The following is a 14,836-nucleotide window of genomic DNA, read 5'->3' as shown; positions in this document are numbered from 1 at the left end:
CCTGCAGCACCCTCTAGTGACAAAGCTTTATGCTGCCAGCTAGTTAGGGAGAATTATTTTAGTATCACCAGCAGGACGGTTCAGGGTGGATTTGGAGTGGAGAGGTAGTAAACTGTAACTGGCACACAGAGCCATACACCCATTGTAATTAGTGTGCAGATGGTAGAAGAATAGGCTTTGGAATCAGACAGCCTGGGTTCCAATTCTGGCTCTACCATTTCCTGTTGTGTGACCCTAGGCAGGTTACTGACCTTCTCTGAACCCATTTTCACTCTGTACAATGGGGTAATAGTAATTCCCGCTTCTTAGAATGGGCTATGAGAGGATTTAATGAGATAATTCACAAATATGTAGTAAGGGCCCAATAGTTGTGATTTGGTTCTTAAACTACCTGTGTGTCTGCATAGTCCAAAATCCACTTTTGTTTCAGGAAGTTAAAAAGAAGCTGGAGATGGCAGCTGATAAGACCAAGAGCTGGAAGGACAAAGTGGCCCATCATGAAGGATTAATTCGACTGATAGAACCAGGTAACAACAGACTCTATGAAGTAATCATATTTTAATTTTAATTTAATTAATTAATTTATTTATTTATTTTGAGACAGAGTCTTGCTCTGTCGCCCAAGCTGGATGGAGTGCAGTGGTACGATCTCGGCTCACTGCAAGCTCGCCTCCCGGGTTCACGCCATTCTCCTGCCTCAGCCTCCGGAATAGCTGGGACTACAGGCGCCTGCCACCACACCTGGCTAATTTTTTGTATTTTTAGTAGAGACGGGTTTCATCGTGTTAACCAGGATGGTCTCGATCTCCTGACCTCGTGATCTGCCTGCCTCAGCCTCCCAAAGTGCTGGAATTATAGGCGTGAGCCACTGTGCCCAGCCCATATATTTATTTTTAAATTTATTTTTCTGTTTCACTTGTGTATTTGAATTGTACTAAAGAAACTTTTTTAGCCCAAATTAAAAAAAAAACAAGCTGTTTAGGGTAAGTTTCTCTTGAAAACCTTATCCCCTAACAGGTAAGAGTGCCCAGTTAATCCCCTCGGTATACATCTTCTAATTGTTTTAGCTGGTATGACATTTATGGATGTTCCTCAAAGAAGAAATAAAGTAAGAAAGTGACTATTTTGTCTGTAGAAAAATGATGGGGTACCTTGAAGAATATAATACTTCCTGTATTTAAAGCATGTTTGTCTCTTAGGTTCAAAGAACCCTCACCTGATCACTAACTGGGGACCTGCAGCTTTCACTGAGGCAGAACTTGAAGAGAGAGAGAAGAACTGGAAAGAGAAAAAGACCACAGAGTGACTGAGCTTGCTGGCAGTCACATCAGTTATGTAGATACTGCATGGCAGGGGAGCTTTACGCTAAAGACAAAAGAAATGGCTTTGGGGGCCGGGTGCGGTGGCTCACGCCTGTAATCCCAGCACTTTGGGAGGCCGAGGTGGGTGGATCACCTGAGGTCAGGAGTTCAAGACCAGCCTGGCCAACCTGGTGAAACCCCTTCTCTACTAAAAATACAAAAAAAATTAGCTGGGTGTGGTGGTGGGCGCCTGTAATCCCAGCTACTTGGGAGGCTGAAGCAGGAGAATCACTTGAACCTGGGAGGCGGAGGTTGCAGTGAGCTGAGATCACGCCATTGTACTGCAGCCTGGGTGACACAGCGAGACTCCATCTAAAAAAAAAAAAAAAACGGCTTTGCTGCTTTTAACTGTTCTTCCTTCCATGCCTCTCCAAGTGCGTCAATATCCTAAGGAAGCCTTCTTATTTATCTTCCTGCAAACAAGGGCTACCTGAAAAGAAGAAAAAAAAAAAAAAGTCAACATTGTCAAGCTATTTATTTACTCTTTCTTTGAAAACATCACCTTCTGAAATTTGTCTTTTAGCTCTCTCAGATTCTTCCCCAAATGAGGCAGGCTGCAGGCAGCACAGTCAGCTCTGCAGAGTTTGGAGGGGCTCACTGCCATTGGGTACTCAGAACCTCTGTGGACTGGATGTTAGCTCTTTCCTTTGGCAGCGTGTTTCCTTTGTTTCCTTCTCTGAGTATGTGCTGTTAAACTAGATTGGCCAGTTTGCTTTCCATTCCCTGACACTTGGCGTGGAATGCCTTTGACCATTGGTGCTCTGACAGAGAAGTCACGGAGTCACTGCCATTTCCTGGTTGCCCTTTTGGAATGTAATCCTGTTAGTAGAGGTTTTCTAGCTTCTGCTAAGATACTTCTTTCCCTAACCATCATACACTTGGCATGTTTCCTTCCCATCTCCTTTCCCCTCACCTTAAAGGAGACTACCCCCTTGCCTCATATTGTTAACCTAATTTTCTCTCATACTCTCTCATTGAATGATGTGCTACCAGGTATATGCCAGGCTGTGAGAGGATTATGCTGAGTAGTAGAAAGAAGCTAATTTGAAATGAAAATTATTTGGATCATAAAGAAAGCAGATGAGATGCACATGGCCAACAGGAAGTTAACTGTATGTCTGCTAGTTAGATTCAAAACATCATAAAGATGACAGCATGTCAATATATTAGCCTAGCCATAATGTTAGCCTTCGTTAGGTGGGCAGCTTTTCTGCCTTTCCCTTCCTCTATAGTGACAACGGAGAAAATATCCAATAGAAATAAGTGTAACAGGGAGATTGGGATCATAGTTTATATGCATCTGATTTGAAAGGAGTATTAAGGAAGGTTTTCTATCTATCTTTAGATTTAAAAGAACATTTATGAAATCAAGCCTTCTAACAGTAGTTATAATTGAGAAGCAACAGTAACTCCATGGACAGCAATCAAGCTTAAAATTGTAAATAAATATGAGGATAATTCAGTTGTTGCAAAAAAGGGCAGAATTCAGTAGAATAAAGTCCTTTTCTCTCTACAAGTATTAAATGAGGACAGAGAACCTCAGGTGTTCTTATGCTAGTGCTTGCTGAGTGCATACTAAGAAAGCAATTCCAAACAGATGTATACATCGAGAGAGAGTGGTATTAGAGGTTTCCGTGTATGTATTTATTTACATGAGAGGAAACGAATATAATCCCATAAATTATCACCTTTTATGACTGGAAAATATTTGCCAATGAAGAAATGGTCTGTAGGTATTTGTGTTAAGATTTTGGGCTGTTTAATAAAAATGTAACTTTATTTAATGATTTCTTATAGTTGCCTTTATAAAGTTTATTGTCTAAAATATTTTTGTATCATGTGCCTTTGAAATTTGCCAGCTGATTTGGGTGTTGGATTTCTGCCCAGACATTTATCAGTATTACCATTTTATTCAGTAGCTGGCAGGTGTATAGACCAACGAGACTTAGGTAAGGAATGGAACCTTTCCTGTGGTTTGATTGCACATTACACCAGAAGACTCCAGTATCCGTCATTCCAGAATGAGGAAAAAGTATTTTACGAAGAACCTAGTCACCTATGTGAAATCTATGGGATGGAAACAGTGTGGCCTTGGGAGTCAAATAGTCTCTGCATGGTGGGGAGGGTCATGATGGAATATGTGAATTTCTACTTCTAGAAGTTGTGAAATAGGCCCCACACTTTTGCAGAATGTCTTTCCTTAAACCTGGCTTATTCCACAACTGTAGCTGATAACATGACCTGGGGCTTAGCTGCTCTAGCCCTGGGTTCTTGAAGACCTCACTGCCTGGCCCCTGGTCATCCGCCTAAGGACTGCCTGCTTTCTGGTCACATGTGGACCTTGACATGACCAAGCAGTCATATATGTGGTTGCGCAAAAGCTTTCTGTTTAATGCGTAGTGTTACTACATCTTGGTTTTCAGTGGCACTATGTCTAGAAGGCAAAATCCTTTTAAACAGTGCTTTGGCTAAGATAGATACTTGTGAATCAAAGATGGCAAAGAAGTGAACTAAGTGTATCCCATTTGGAATTATATTTTGATACTAAGTGAATTCTTCCTAATATTTAAAATGGTTTCACCTGTCAAAGGGCCAACAGAACTCTTGGTTTTACTTTTGTAATTACTGTACAGAAAATGTCAGGAGTGTTTGAGTGCTTGTCATCAGGTGTTTTCCTTAATAAGTAGGGATATGATCATTCACAGGAATTATACATGAAAAAAGTTTTTGAAATGTATTTTTGTGATGTGGTATGTTGAGAGGAAACCAAATATTTATGATTTTAAAACATTCGTATGAAACCATTGTACAATGTAATATGCTCAAGTTTCTCAATTTTTTGCTGATTTTTCTAAGATACATTAAAAATGTTTTGTATTTTTTTTTAAGTAAAATGGACCCAGTAAGAAAATTAAAAATACCAGAATATACATTTAACTGTCTGATTTAATAAAACAGTGGGGGTAAAGTTGGGTGTATCTGTATGTATTTTCATATAATGAGATGGACTTTGGTTTAGGGACACTTCCTGAAAACACTGGGTTTGGAGTTTAGAACCCAAGAAGTTAGCTATGGCCTCATCTTTGGTGTTTGAGTCACGAATGTGGGCAAGCCATGGCTGATGTGTCAGCTCACAAACGGGAACTTACAAAGATGATTTCTCATTCATTATTGCTGTTACCTTCAAATTTTCTTACCTCTGTTTTCCTTAGTTTTCTTTGTATGCCTTTCAGTTTTTCTTTCACCAGAGTAAACCATGTGGCTTTTTGTTTGTTGTTGTGGTTTACATTGTTGCCAAGATAAAATGCCTATTGTGGACTAAGTGGGCCCACTCAGTCCAGCTTGAGTGTATATTGGAAAGCTGATCTTTCCCTCTTGGAGGGAGGGAGAGGACACTGGTTGGTGTGTTTAAAAACTGTTCTTTCTGAGGCGGGCAGATCACGAGGTGAGGAGATTGAGACCATCATGGCTAACACGGTGAAACCCTGTCTCTACTAAAAATATTACCGGGCGCGGTGGCGGGCGCCTGTAGTCTCAGCCACTTGGGAGGCTGAGACAGGAGAATGGTGTTAACCCAGGAGGTGGAGCTTGCAGTGAGCGGAGATCGCGCCACCGCACTCCAGCCTGGGCAACAGAGCGAGACTACATCTCAAAAATAAAAAAAAAAACAAACTCTTCTTTCTCTATCACAGTGGTTCTCAACTGGTGGTGATTTTGCCCTCCAGGGGACGTTTGGCAATGTCTGGAGACATTTTTGGTTGTCACAACTGGAGGGACTGTTGCTGGCATCGTGTAGGTAGAGGCCAGGGATGCTGCAAAACATCTCACAATGCCTAGGACAGCCCCCAGTAACAGAATTATCTGGACGAAAATGTCAGTAGTGGCAAGATTGAGAAAACCTGCTCCACAGAAAGGCAAGTTCTGTTATCCAGAACACTTGCCTTTCAGATGTCCTAGGAGTTGACTGACCTCTTCGGTGCAAATGAGGAGCACCTGGAAGGGAGAATGCCTGTTTCTCTGTGAGCTGGCAGAGAGCAGAGGGCGGGACCTCTGACACACCCAGAGCCTCTGGAGGGGGTTGCTTTGGATATATTTTAAAGACTATGATGCAAGTTGCTGAAGCGTGAAGTGTAAAAGCTGCCATAACCCTGATTTCTTTCCAGGTGCTGAAACACAGGGTGAGTCTGTCAGCACCATTTAGCAGCTTGTGAGGAATGAATGTTCACATTTGCCACTCAGGTGGTGATGTGTCCTGCACAGCGCTTGTGCTTGTTCTAACTGGTCAAGCCTTAATTGCAACCTTCTGGGTAGTTCCAGCAAGGCACAGCTGCCCTAGTGGGGTGAGGATCAGGTGAATAAGGTCAAGACATAATGAAAAGGTGGGAAGAGGCACTCCTCAGCTTTTACAGTGCAGAGGAGGTGCTCCAGATTTTTTTTTTTTTTTTTTTTTTTTTTTTTTGAGACGGAGTCTCGCTCTGCCGCCCAGGCTGGAGTGCAGTGGCCGGGTCTCAGCTCACTGCAAGCTCCGCCTCCTGGGTTTACGCCATTCTCCTGCCTCAGCCTCCCAAGCAGCTGGGACTACAGTCGCCCGGCTAGTTTTTTGTATTTTTTAGTAGAGACGGGGTTTCACCATGTTAGCCAGGATGGTCTCGATCTCCTGACCTCCAGATTTCTTAAAGGATCAGTCTTGGGAATAGTTTATGGAATCTCTATTTCTTTCCTCTCTTTCCCCCTCTACTCCTTTCTTTATATATTAGAGACTGTAATAATCACCTCCCTACTTCCTACCTGGCAATATCCACTAAAGCTAAAAACAACAGCTACCCTCTGGCCCAGCAGTTTCCACTCATTTCAGAGAAGTGAGGCTGGTGTCCACCAAAAAACTTGTATAAGAAGATTCACAATAGTTTTATTATAATGGCCCCAAACCAGAGACACCCAAATACCCACCAGTAGAGAACAGACGAATTGTGTATCCAGACAAAGGATACTACACCTAAACTAACATAAAATTAACATATTACAGAGAGATGCAACAACATGGCTGAATCTCATGGACATAATGTTGAGCAAACAAGCCAAACACAAAAGAGCACATACTATATGATTCCATATAAATTTCCAAGACACTGCTAATCAGTGGATTTAGAAGTGAGGGTGGGAGGCGGGTGACTATAGACTGGGAAGGGACACTTGAACTTTCTGGGATGCTGTAAATGGTGGTTACATAGGAAAAAACAATCAACTTTACACCCAGGATTTGTGCAGTTTACTGTCTGTAACTGCAGTGCCTCTAGAATGCCTGAACTGGCTCACCTTTAAATTTTTTTTTTTTTTTTTTCCGATGGAGTCTCGCTCTGATGCTCAGGCTAGAGTGCAGTGGTGTGATCTCAGCTCACTGCAGCCTCTGCCTCCCAGGTTCAAGGGATTCTCCTGCCTCAGCCTCCCAAGTAGCTGGGATGACAGGCATGTGCCAGCACACCTGGCTCATTTTTGTATTTTTAGTAGACAGGTTTCACCATGTTGGCCAGGCTGGTCTCGGAACACCTGACCTCAATGATACACCCACCTCGGCCTCCCAAAGTGCTGGGATTATAGGCGTGAGCCACTGCACCTGGACTCACGTTTCAATTTGCAGAGAAGGAACTAGAAGGGGACATGCGAAATCTGTACCGGACTTCTAGGATGCTGTTCATTATACTACCCACCTCCTCTCAGGTCCTGATTACATTTTTATGTCAAACATTTAATTTCTCAGTTCCCCATCACCCAGCTGGTTGCCATGTGCCACCCCTACATGCAGAGGAGGGCCCTGACCCTTTCTAGTCCTGTGCTCAGCTTCCATTGAGGCTTCTGAGGCTACCGAGTCTTTGGCCTTGGGTAGTGGATACATCTGTGGTGGACACTAAATTCCAAGCGGGGCTACACTCATCCGCCTTTTCCTGTTCCCACCACACAGACGCAGTCCATGGTCTGTTAGGGTTGTGCACCCACAGGAATGCAGGACTTTGTTTAAATCCCCAACAGCAGTTCACAGGGGCCAGCTGAGGTCCAGCAGGACTTTAGGAGTGGGTAGAGGAAAACTCTTGTCTAGCAAACCCCATTCTGCAGCCCACTGCCCCCTCCTCCTCATCGGAAGTCCTCGTTTCCTGTTCCATTTCACCCTGCCTCTCCCCCTTCAGCAACACTTTCTGCTTGAACCAGCAACCCATGGGGGTTTCAGGGAGCAGCCTCCCTGCCCCACTTTCTGCATTTTCCCTCTGTTCTCAGGTTCCGTTTTCTTCCTGATGCATGGACCAGGACCATCCTGAGCAGCTCCCCTGGGAAGACTGTCCTCCCACAGGCTGGTTTCAGGGGATACCAGGGCTGCTGCACCTCCAAACTCATCGGTTTTCCACTCCCCTCAAAGTCCAGGCTGATAAGAGACCAGCGTCACTGTCCAACTCTGCCAAACATGTGTCTCCATTCCATTTGGAGGGTGTGTCTGGAATCCTTGTTTACAAGGTGTAGAGGTGGAAGACTTCATCCCAGAGCCCCATGGCCTTGCAGTTAGCTGGAAGATGGTTAAAGCAATGAATGGCTTTTTTTCTAAAGCTGTTGCCCTCCCAGCCTGGGCTACAAGCAGTCAGTGCTTGAATCTTCCTCCCTACCCCCACCCCAATCAGGCCTTTAGGGCACTAAGTTGGAAAGGAGCCTGGACGTCAGAGTCAAACAGGCCTGGGCTCTACTGTGGTTTTACCTTACTGTGTCATCTTGGGTGGGTTAGGATACTGTACAGGTGATGTGTCCTCACGGTGTCACACCTGAGGCACCTGGTGTTTTGTCTTCATGCATGTTCTTTAGAAAGTCACGTGGAGGGGGGTTTTCCATCTGGGCTGGGCCAGGCCACTTAATGGGCATGTTGCTGGTGGGCTGGCCAGTTCTGAGAAGATCTGGCAGGTGACTGCGGTAGGTCAGCCATTCAAGGCTACTACTGGAGAGTTTGGGAAATACCTCAGGTGCTCTGTGCATGTCCACAGGCAGGTCTGTAACTTTTGAGGTGTCCGGCAAAGGCAGGTATCTGGCAAATCTGTGAATGGATGAGTGAACAGATGAGGTCCTAGGTGAGGGCAACAGCCCAGCAACACACTTCCCCAGTCACACCTGCTCTTTGGAAGGTTCCAGCGAGTCTGTGGAGAGGACCCAAGATCCCGTGGCTGCCACCTCCCAGTAGACCCCAAGGACCTCCAGCCTCTGCTCTCCCCTCAAGGGTCCTGTCACTCCGTTGGTGGCCATTAACTGTGGGGGCCAGAGCTGTTCTCCACTCTACCTCCCAGGGCCTGTATCAGCCGATGACGGTTCCTGCGGCTTGTAATGTTCCTGCTGATCTGCCTCACTCACTACCCGTCACTTCTGATGAACTTTCCCAAAAGTCAGCCCAGAACTCCTTAAGGGCAGGGGCAGCCTGTTGTGGTAGTTCCAGCACCCTGTACCAAGCAGGTTCTTAGTAAATGCTGGCTTTTGAGTGGCCCCTTTCTGAAATAAATTCCTTGTTCTCAAATATATCCTGGATCTGGTCCCCTTGGGTCCAATCAGAGCTTGAACCAGACAGCAGTGACTGACCACCTCAACTCTCAAGAGTTTCTGGTTTATTTGGAGGCTCTGCCCCACGTTACTCTAATAAGGCTGGGAACTCTTGCCTTTCTTTTATCTTAAAGGAAGTTAATCCCAGCATATGTGAAAGATGGACCATCCACCCCAATGCCTCAAGTCCTGGGCTTTAGTTCTCTATTTCTCCCAGGGGGCCCTGGGAGTCTACATGCAAACAGAGATACCAGAAAGTTAACTTCCGGAAATCCCCTTGATAGGCCAGTTCGTCCCCCTCTGTCTCTCCATGTGATTTGTTTTTTCTTCAAAAAATAACTTTTGTAGTGTTTTTTTCCTTATCACCAATACATACCCAATGTGGAAAATTGAGAAAAAGCAGGTATGTAAAAAAATAAAATGCTTCGCCATAATCTCACTCTGCAGACAACCGACAATGGCAAAAACCGCAATTAATTTTGCACCAACCTAGCGCTAGGATTTCAGTACACAGCCTTCCAGGCCTACATTTAGGTTTGTTTGAAACAGGAACACGCGGTTTAACCGCGCAACCTGCGTCCGCGCCCCCTTAAGGCTAATCCCACCATCCTGACCCTTCTTGGGAGGTCCTGAAATGACCCCGGTTCCAGGTGTACGGGTAACGAAATGCACACGTTTTCGAGGGAAGGAGGGGAGGAAACAACCTGGTAGCGCAGGTCTGCGCGGCCAAGGGGGTTCGCTGGGCTGCTGGAGGGGCGTGGCGTGGCCTAGGGGGTCCCTGGGAGAGGGAGGCGGGGCGCGGCGAGGTGGTGGCGACTGGGTGGTGCAGGCCTGCGCACCCGCGCGGCCGTGGGCGGGACAGGCGGCCAGGTGGCTTCGCCGCCAGGTGGCAGGCGTGCGCCGCGCCCGCAGGTTCCATCCCCGACCCCGGCGCGCAGGGCCGACCAGGGTCGAGTCGGGTCGGGTGTGCGGTGGCGGCTCCGCTCCTAGCTGCTCCGCTCTGGGTGCCAGGGCGCGGGTAGCTGCCCCGGGGTTCTGCTCACCGGGGAGGAAAGCCACGGGCACTGAGCGCCTCCTGAGAGCCAGCCCTGACGTGAACTCATTTTATCTGCCACGACCCAGAAGGTGGGCGCAATTTTCCTATGTTCCAGGTGTGAAAAGTGAGGCTTAGGGAGCTAGGCAATTGCTCAAGGGGACACAGCAGTGACGGCTCTGGGACGAAGCCCAGGTGTCCAGACGCGAAGGCCTCTTCCCGCATTCCCCGCGAGTACGGCGCGCCGCCTGCCTGCGGCCTGCGGGGAGGTGGTCAGGTGGCTGCCCGGGCTCCTCCTCGGGCCCCTGAGGATTTCCGGCCGGGACCCCGAGGAGGGCCCTGTGGCCTTGCGGCATCCGTGGTCACGACTCCAGCCCCACACGGCCTCCTGCTGGTCCCTACGAGTGCCCAAGACGGGGCCGCCCCTCCCGTCTTCTCCCTTCTCTCCCCTCCCCGGCGTCTCCCGCGGAGGGCGCTGCAGGCGGCCTGGTTGGGATGAGGGCGGGCTGGCGGCCCACAAGCAGGGGCCTGTTTCCTGACTCTTTTGACCCTGGCTGTCCCCGCGGAGGCCCCCGGCAGACCCAGCAAGGTCATCTAGGGCGAAATTCCAGTCTGAGCCCTGAGCAGTGACTTAAGTTTTCCCGATAAGGCTCAAGAAGGGACACAGAGTGTCCTGCCCACACCCCCACTCTGTCAGCACCTCCACTCTGGTGAAGCCTCTGCTGCAGACAGTCCGGCTCGAGAAGAGACAAAGATAGACTCGGGACAGATAAGGACAGAGACAGCCAGGGAGAGAGGGGCAAGGAGCTCAGAGGTGAAGATGGGGCCGCGCCGATGGGGAGGCAGCGCGTCTGCGGCCGCCGAGATGGGAAGTGGGCCCTGGAGCGGGCTTGCCGAGCCTACAACTGGGGCTAGGATGTTGGAGTAAGACGCCGTCATGGGGTCTGGAAAAGAAGGGGTTTTTGGTATGGTAGAAAAATGGATTGGGCTGGCAGCTTGACGGCCACAGCCCTGTACCTCTGGGCCTGGTCTTGTGTGTGCACCTGGGACCGGTGGGTGAGGGGTGATGTAGAGTCAATGAGGGACGCGCTAGCTGAGTCTCCAGGAGGCAGGAGTGGAGAGGATGAAGAGGGGAGGGTAGGACCTGTATACCTACGGTGGAGGGGGCAGGTGGGGGACACATGCTGCTGGGCCAAGACTACTGAGTCTCTCCTGCCTGCTGGAGGTCGCTGGCTCAGGACTTATTCCATGCACATTCTGATAGAATATTTGTGCCCAACACTAACTGTTTGGCTTGGCAAATAAACAAAGCCATAAAGTCATAGCTGGCTTGTAGGCTCCCAGTCACCATGTGCAGCTGAGTCACAACCACTTCCCCCACCCCCTGAGGAGCTAGCGTCTATGCTCTTGCCTGCACTCAGACACATATCCACACAGGTACCCACAGATGCCACGTGCCACTGAGTCATAGCTACCTCCTCAGAGAGCACGTGCCAGCATGCACTTGCGCACAGGTCCCCACAGATGCCATATACACCTGAGTGTGAGTCATCATCACCACTGAACCCTGAGGGAGGGCACCCAGAGTATGTTCTGCCATCCCTGCTTAGAGAGAACCATATATACACATATACAGATATGCGCCCACCGCACATCCTGTTGTACCTGCTGCATCATACCAGCAGATCAATAAATGTTTGTGGAATGATAAATGAGTAAACAAATGAATGAACTAACAAGTGAAAACGTGAGTGACAACCACACTGCATGGATACTGGGTAAAATTGGTTGGGGCAGCCCTGCAGGGTGGGTCCCAAGCTCTGTGTCCAGAGGGAGTTGTCTTGCTCCAAATATAGCCTCTGTGGGCGGGCAGGGAGCCAGGGCTACCTCCCAGACCCTGACTTCACTGGGCCAGAGGCCCAACCTCTGAGGAGCTGAAGAAAATTAACAGAGAAGAGGCCCTTGCTTTCTGTAGCCAGGGCTGAGCTGTGAGATGAGTTGGTGGGGGAATGTGTACTCTGGACACATCACTTACTCAGAGACTTGAGATGTAGGACAGAGTGCTCTGCTGAAGGGCCCAGTGAAGACTGGTTCTGGATTGGGCTTCTTGGGAACTCTGCCCCAAATGTGCAGAATGTGCAAGAGGCCTGGTCCCACTTGAGATCTGGGACAAACACAGTGCCTGGGCTGAGCTGGTGGTTGCAAAACTGAGGCCCCCTGTTAGGCAGTTTTTTGTCTAGGCCTGCCCTTCTGGCTTGCGCTTGTTCCCAGACCTGCTTCCCTGTCTCTCCCTTGAATCTTCTTTTCTGAAGCCCCTGTGCCTCTGCCCTAATTCATCATCTGGAATATTTTAATATTACCCCAACTGGTCTTCCTGCCTTTAGACAGTAAGTATCTTGCTCATAGCTGTCAGAGTTATTTTTCTTTTTTTTTTTTTTTTCTTTGAGAGGGAGTCTTGCTCTATCCCCCGGGCTGGAGTGCAGTGGCCGGATCTCAGCTCACTGCAAGCTCCGCCTCCCGGGTTTTACGCCATTCTCCTGCCTCAGCCTCCGGAGTAGCTGGGACTACAGGCGCCTGCCACCTTGCCCGGCTAGTTTTTTGTATTTTTAGTAGAGACGGGGTTTCACCGTGTTAGCCAGGATGGTCTCGATCTCCTGACCTCGTGATCCGCCCGTCTTGGCCTCCCAAAGTGCTGGGATTACAGGCTTGAGCCACCGCGCCCGGCCCAGAGTTATTTTTCTAAAATACAGATCCAACTATATAACTTTCCTGTTCAAAATCCTTCCATAGCTTCTCACTTTTCAGCATTAAAGTTGGATGGCCTCAGCCCTGTGATGAGATCCTTCATGAGCTGACTCCACTCTACCTGGAGGTTATGAAAGGAGGTTATCCATCCACATATGGATGGATAGTTGTTGGTTACATGGATCGATGGGTGATGGGTGGACTCTAGGATAATGGATGCTTATAGGGATGAACGGACTAGTGGACTGATCTGTAGACAGATGGTTAGAAGTGTAAGTGATCAGCCAAGCACGGTGGCTCCTGTAATCCCAGCACTTTGGGAGGCCGAGGCAGGCGGATCACCTGAGGTCAGGAGTTTGATACCAGCCTGATCAATATGGTGAAACCCCCTGTCTTTACTAAAAATACAAAATTAGCCAGGCGTGGTGGTGCATGCCTATAATCCCACTTACTCAGGAGGCTGAGGCAGGAGAATCGCTTGAACCCGGGAGGTGGAGATTGCAGTGAGCTGAGATTGCGCCATTGTATGCCAGCCTGGGCAACAAGAGTGAAACTCTGTCTCAAAAAAAAAAAAAAGGGGGAATAAAAAGGAAGTATAAATGATTAGGAGGGCGTGTGGGGTTGGAGAGATGGGTGGATGGATGGTTGGAAGGACACTGCTCAAGTCAAGGTTGTTTTTGTTGCAAGGAACAAAGAAAACTCCAAATGTTTTTAAGAATGAGGGGTACAATTGTGAGAATACAATGGACAACCTTGCAGAGAGCACTGACATTCAGGCCTTGTGAAGATTGGAACTGGAAAGTCAGGAACAGCAGCTCTTCTCTCCATCTCCCGAGGACCTCAAGGTTCCTCTCTTTCCCACATTTCTCTGTACTCATTCCTGTCTCAGCAGGTTCCCTCTGCTTGATTTTCTTCCTCATGGTCTACTCTCAGCCACTCGTACTCATTCCTTCCACACGTTTTTGCCAAGTGCTTATTTATGTGACTCTTTGTACCTCAACAAAGCTCCTACGTGTTGAAAAATAGACAGCAAGCAAAACAAAGTTGCTGCATTTATGAAGCATACTTTCTAATGAGGAGAGAGAGACAGTAGGCAGTTATATGTGAGCTGACGTTAAATGCTATGGAAAAAATAAAGCAGGGAGCAGTTTGGGGAGGGGTTGGGTTTCTGCTGCATGTAGGATACTCAGAGAGGGTGTCCCTGATATGGTCATATTTGAGCAGAAATCTGAAGAAATTGAGGGGGTGAGCCGTGAAGATATCTGGGGAAAGAATGCTCTAGGAAGAGGGCATGGCAAGTGCAATGGTCCTGAGGTGGGAACTCTGTGGCACTGTGTGAGGAACATCAGTGAGGCTGGTGTGGCTGATGTTGTGTGAACACGGGGAGGATGGTGGAAGATGAGGTCAGACGGGTAGCAGGACAGATCATGAAGTGTGTTACAAGCCATTGTGAGGACTTAGACTTTTACTGTAAGAAGGAGGGGAGGCATTGGAGGATATTGAACAGAGAAATGACATGATCTTAGATTTTAAAAAGGACCTTTCTGGCTACTGTGATGAGAATAGACTGAAAGGGACAAGGCGGGAAAGGGGGGCAAACAGTGAGACCACTTAGGAGGTGACTGCAGAAATCCAGGTGAGAGATGTTGGTAGTTTGGACCAGGGTGGCAGTGGTGAGGGCAGTGATAAGTGGTCCAGTTTAGGATTTATTTTGAAGGTAATCAGGATTTGCTGATGGATGGGATATGGGTGCTACCTCCCTCTGGTGAGGTGGCCCTGCTCAAATCAGCTGTGGACAAGTAGGATATGTGGTATAGTGTGGTCATCTAGCTCCACCCTCCAGCAGAGGCAGCTTGACATTTGTCTTGGATAATGAGGGCTAAATGCAGGGTTGCAGAGTCATGCCCGCAGCACAGTTGTTTCTGTCTGAGCTGTAAGGTCACTCTAAATCCCACTCTTTCAAAGCAGACGTATTCAGCAGGCTTCATTGAAAACTGGAACATAGCTTACCATTGTTAGGATAGAACTGGAGCTTAAAGTGACCTGACTTCTCAGTGATACCAAACATTCATACTCTCCAAGGAAGAGATGAAGGAAGAGAATGTTTATGACTGGCTAAGTCTGTCACCATTCA

The 14,836-nt window shown here is 48.0% G+C and overlaps 1 protein-coding gene and 1 long non-coding RNA gene across 2 annotated transcripts in view; both read left to right on the top strand.

The window, feature by feature from the left end:
• Nucleotides 1-4,132, top strand: part of SWAP70 (switching B cell complex subunit SWAP70) — an 86,445-nt gene extending 82,313 nt beyond the window's left edge. Inside the window, exons 11-12 of the mRNA XM_033206052.1 lie at nt 431-527; nt 1,200-4,132. Of these exons, the coding sequence (XP_033061943.1) occupies nt 431-527; nt 1,200-1,306 (204 nt within the window). The 3' untranslated portion in view covers nt 1,307-4,132. The remainder of the gene's footprint in view (nt 1-430; nt 528-1,199) is intronic.
• A 5,635-nt stretch (nt 4,133-9,767) lies between these two features.
• Nucleotides 9,768-14,836, top strand: part of LOC117080783 — a 54,235-nt gene continuing 49,166 nt past the window's right edge. The window contains exon 1 of the long non-coding RNA XR_004435954.1: nt 9,768-10,049. This is a non-coding gene — a long non-coding RNA (uncharacterized LOC117080783). The remainder of the gene's footprint in view (nt 10,050-14,836) is intronic.

This window comes from Trachypithecus francoisi, unplaced genomic scaffold (assembly GCF_009764315.1).
Source record: "Trachypithecus francoisi isolate TF-2019V2 unplaced genomic scaffold, Tfra_2.0 Lachesis_group8, whole genome shotgun sequence".
NCBI classification, from domain to species: domain Eukaryota; kingdom Metazoa; phylum Chordata; class Mammalia; order Primates; family Cercopithecidae; genus Trachypithecus; species Trachypithecus francoisi.
The sequence above is the reverse complement of the archived record's forward strand: the minus strand, read 5'-3'. Positions and strand labels throughout refer to the sequence as shown.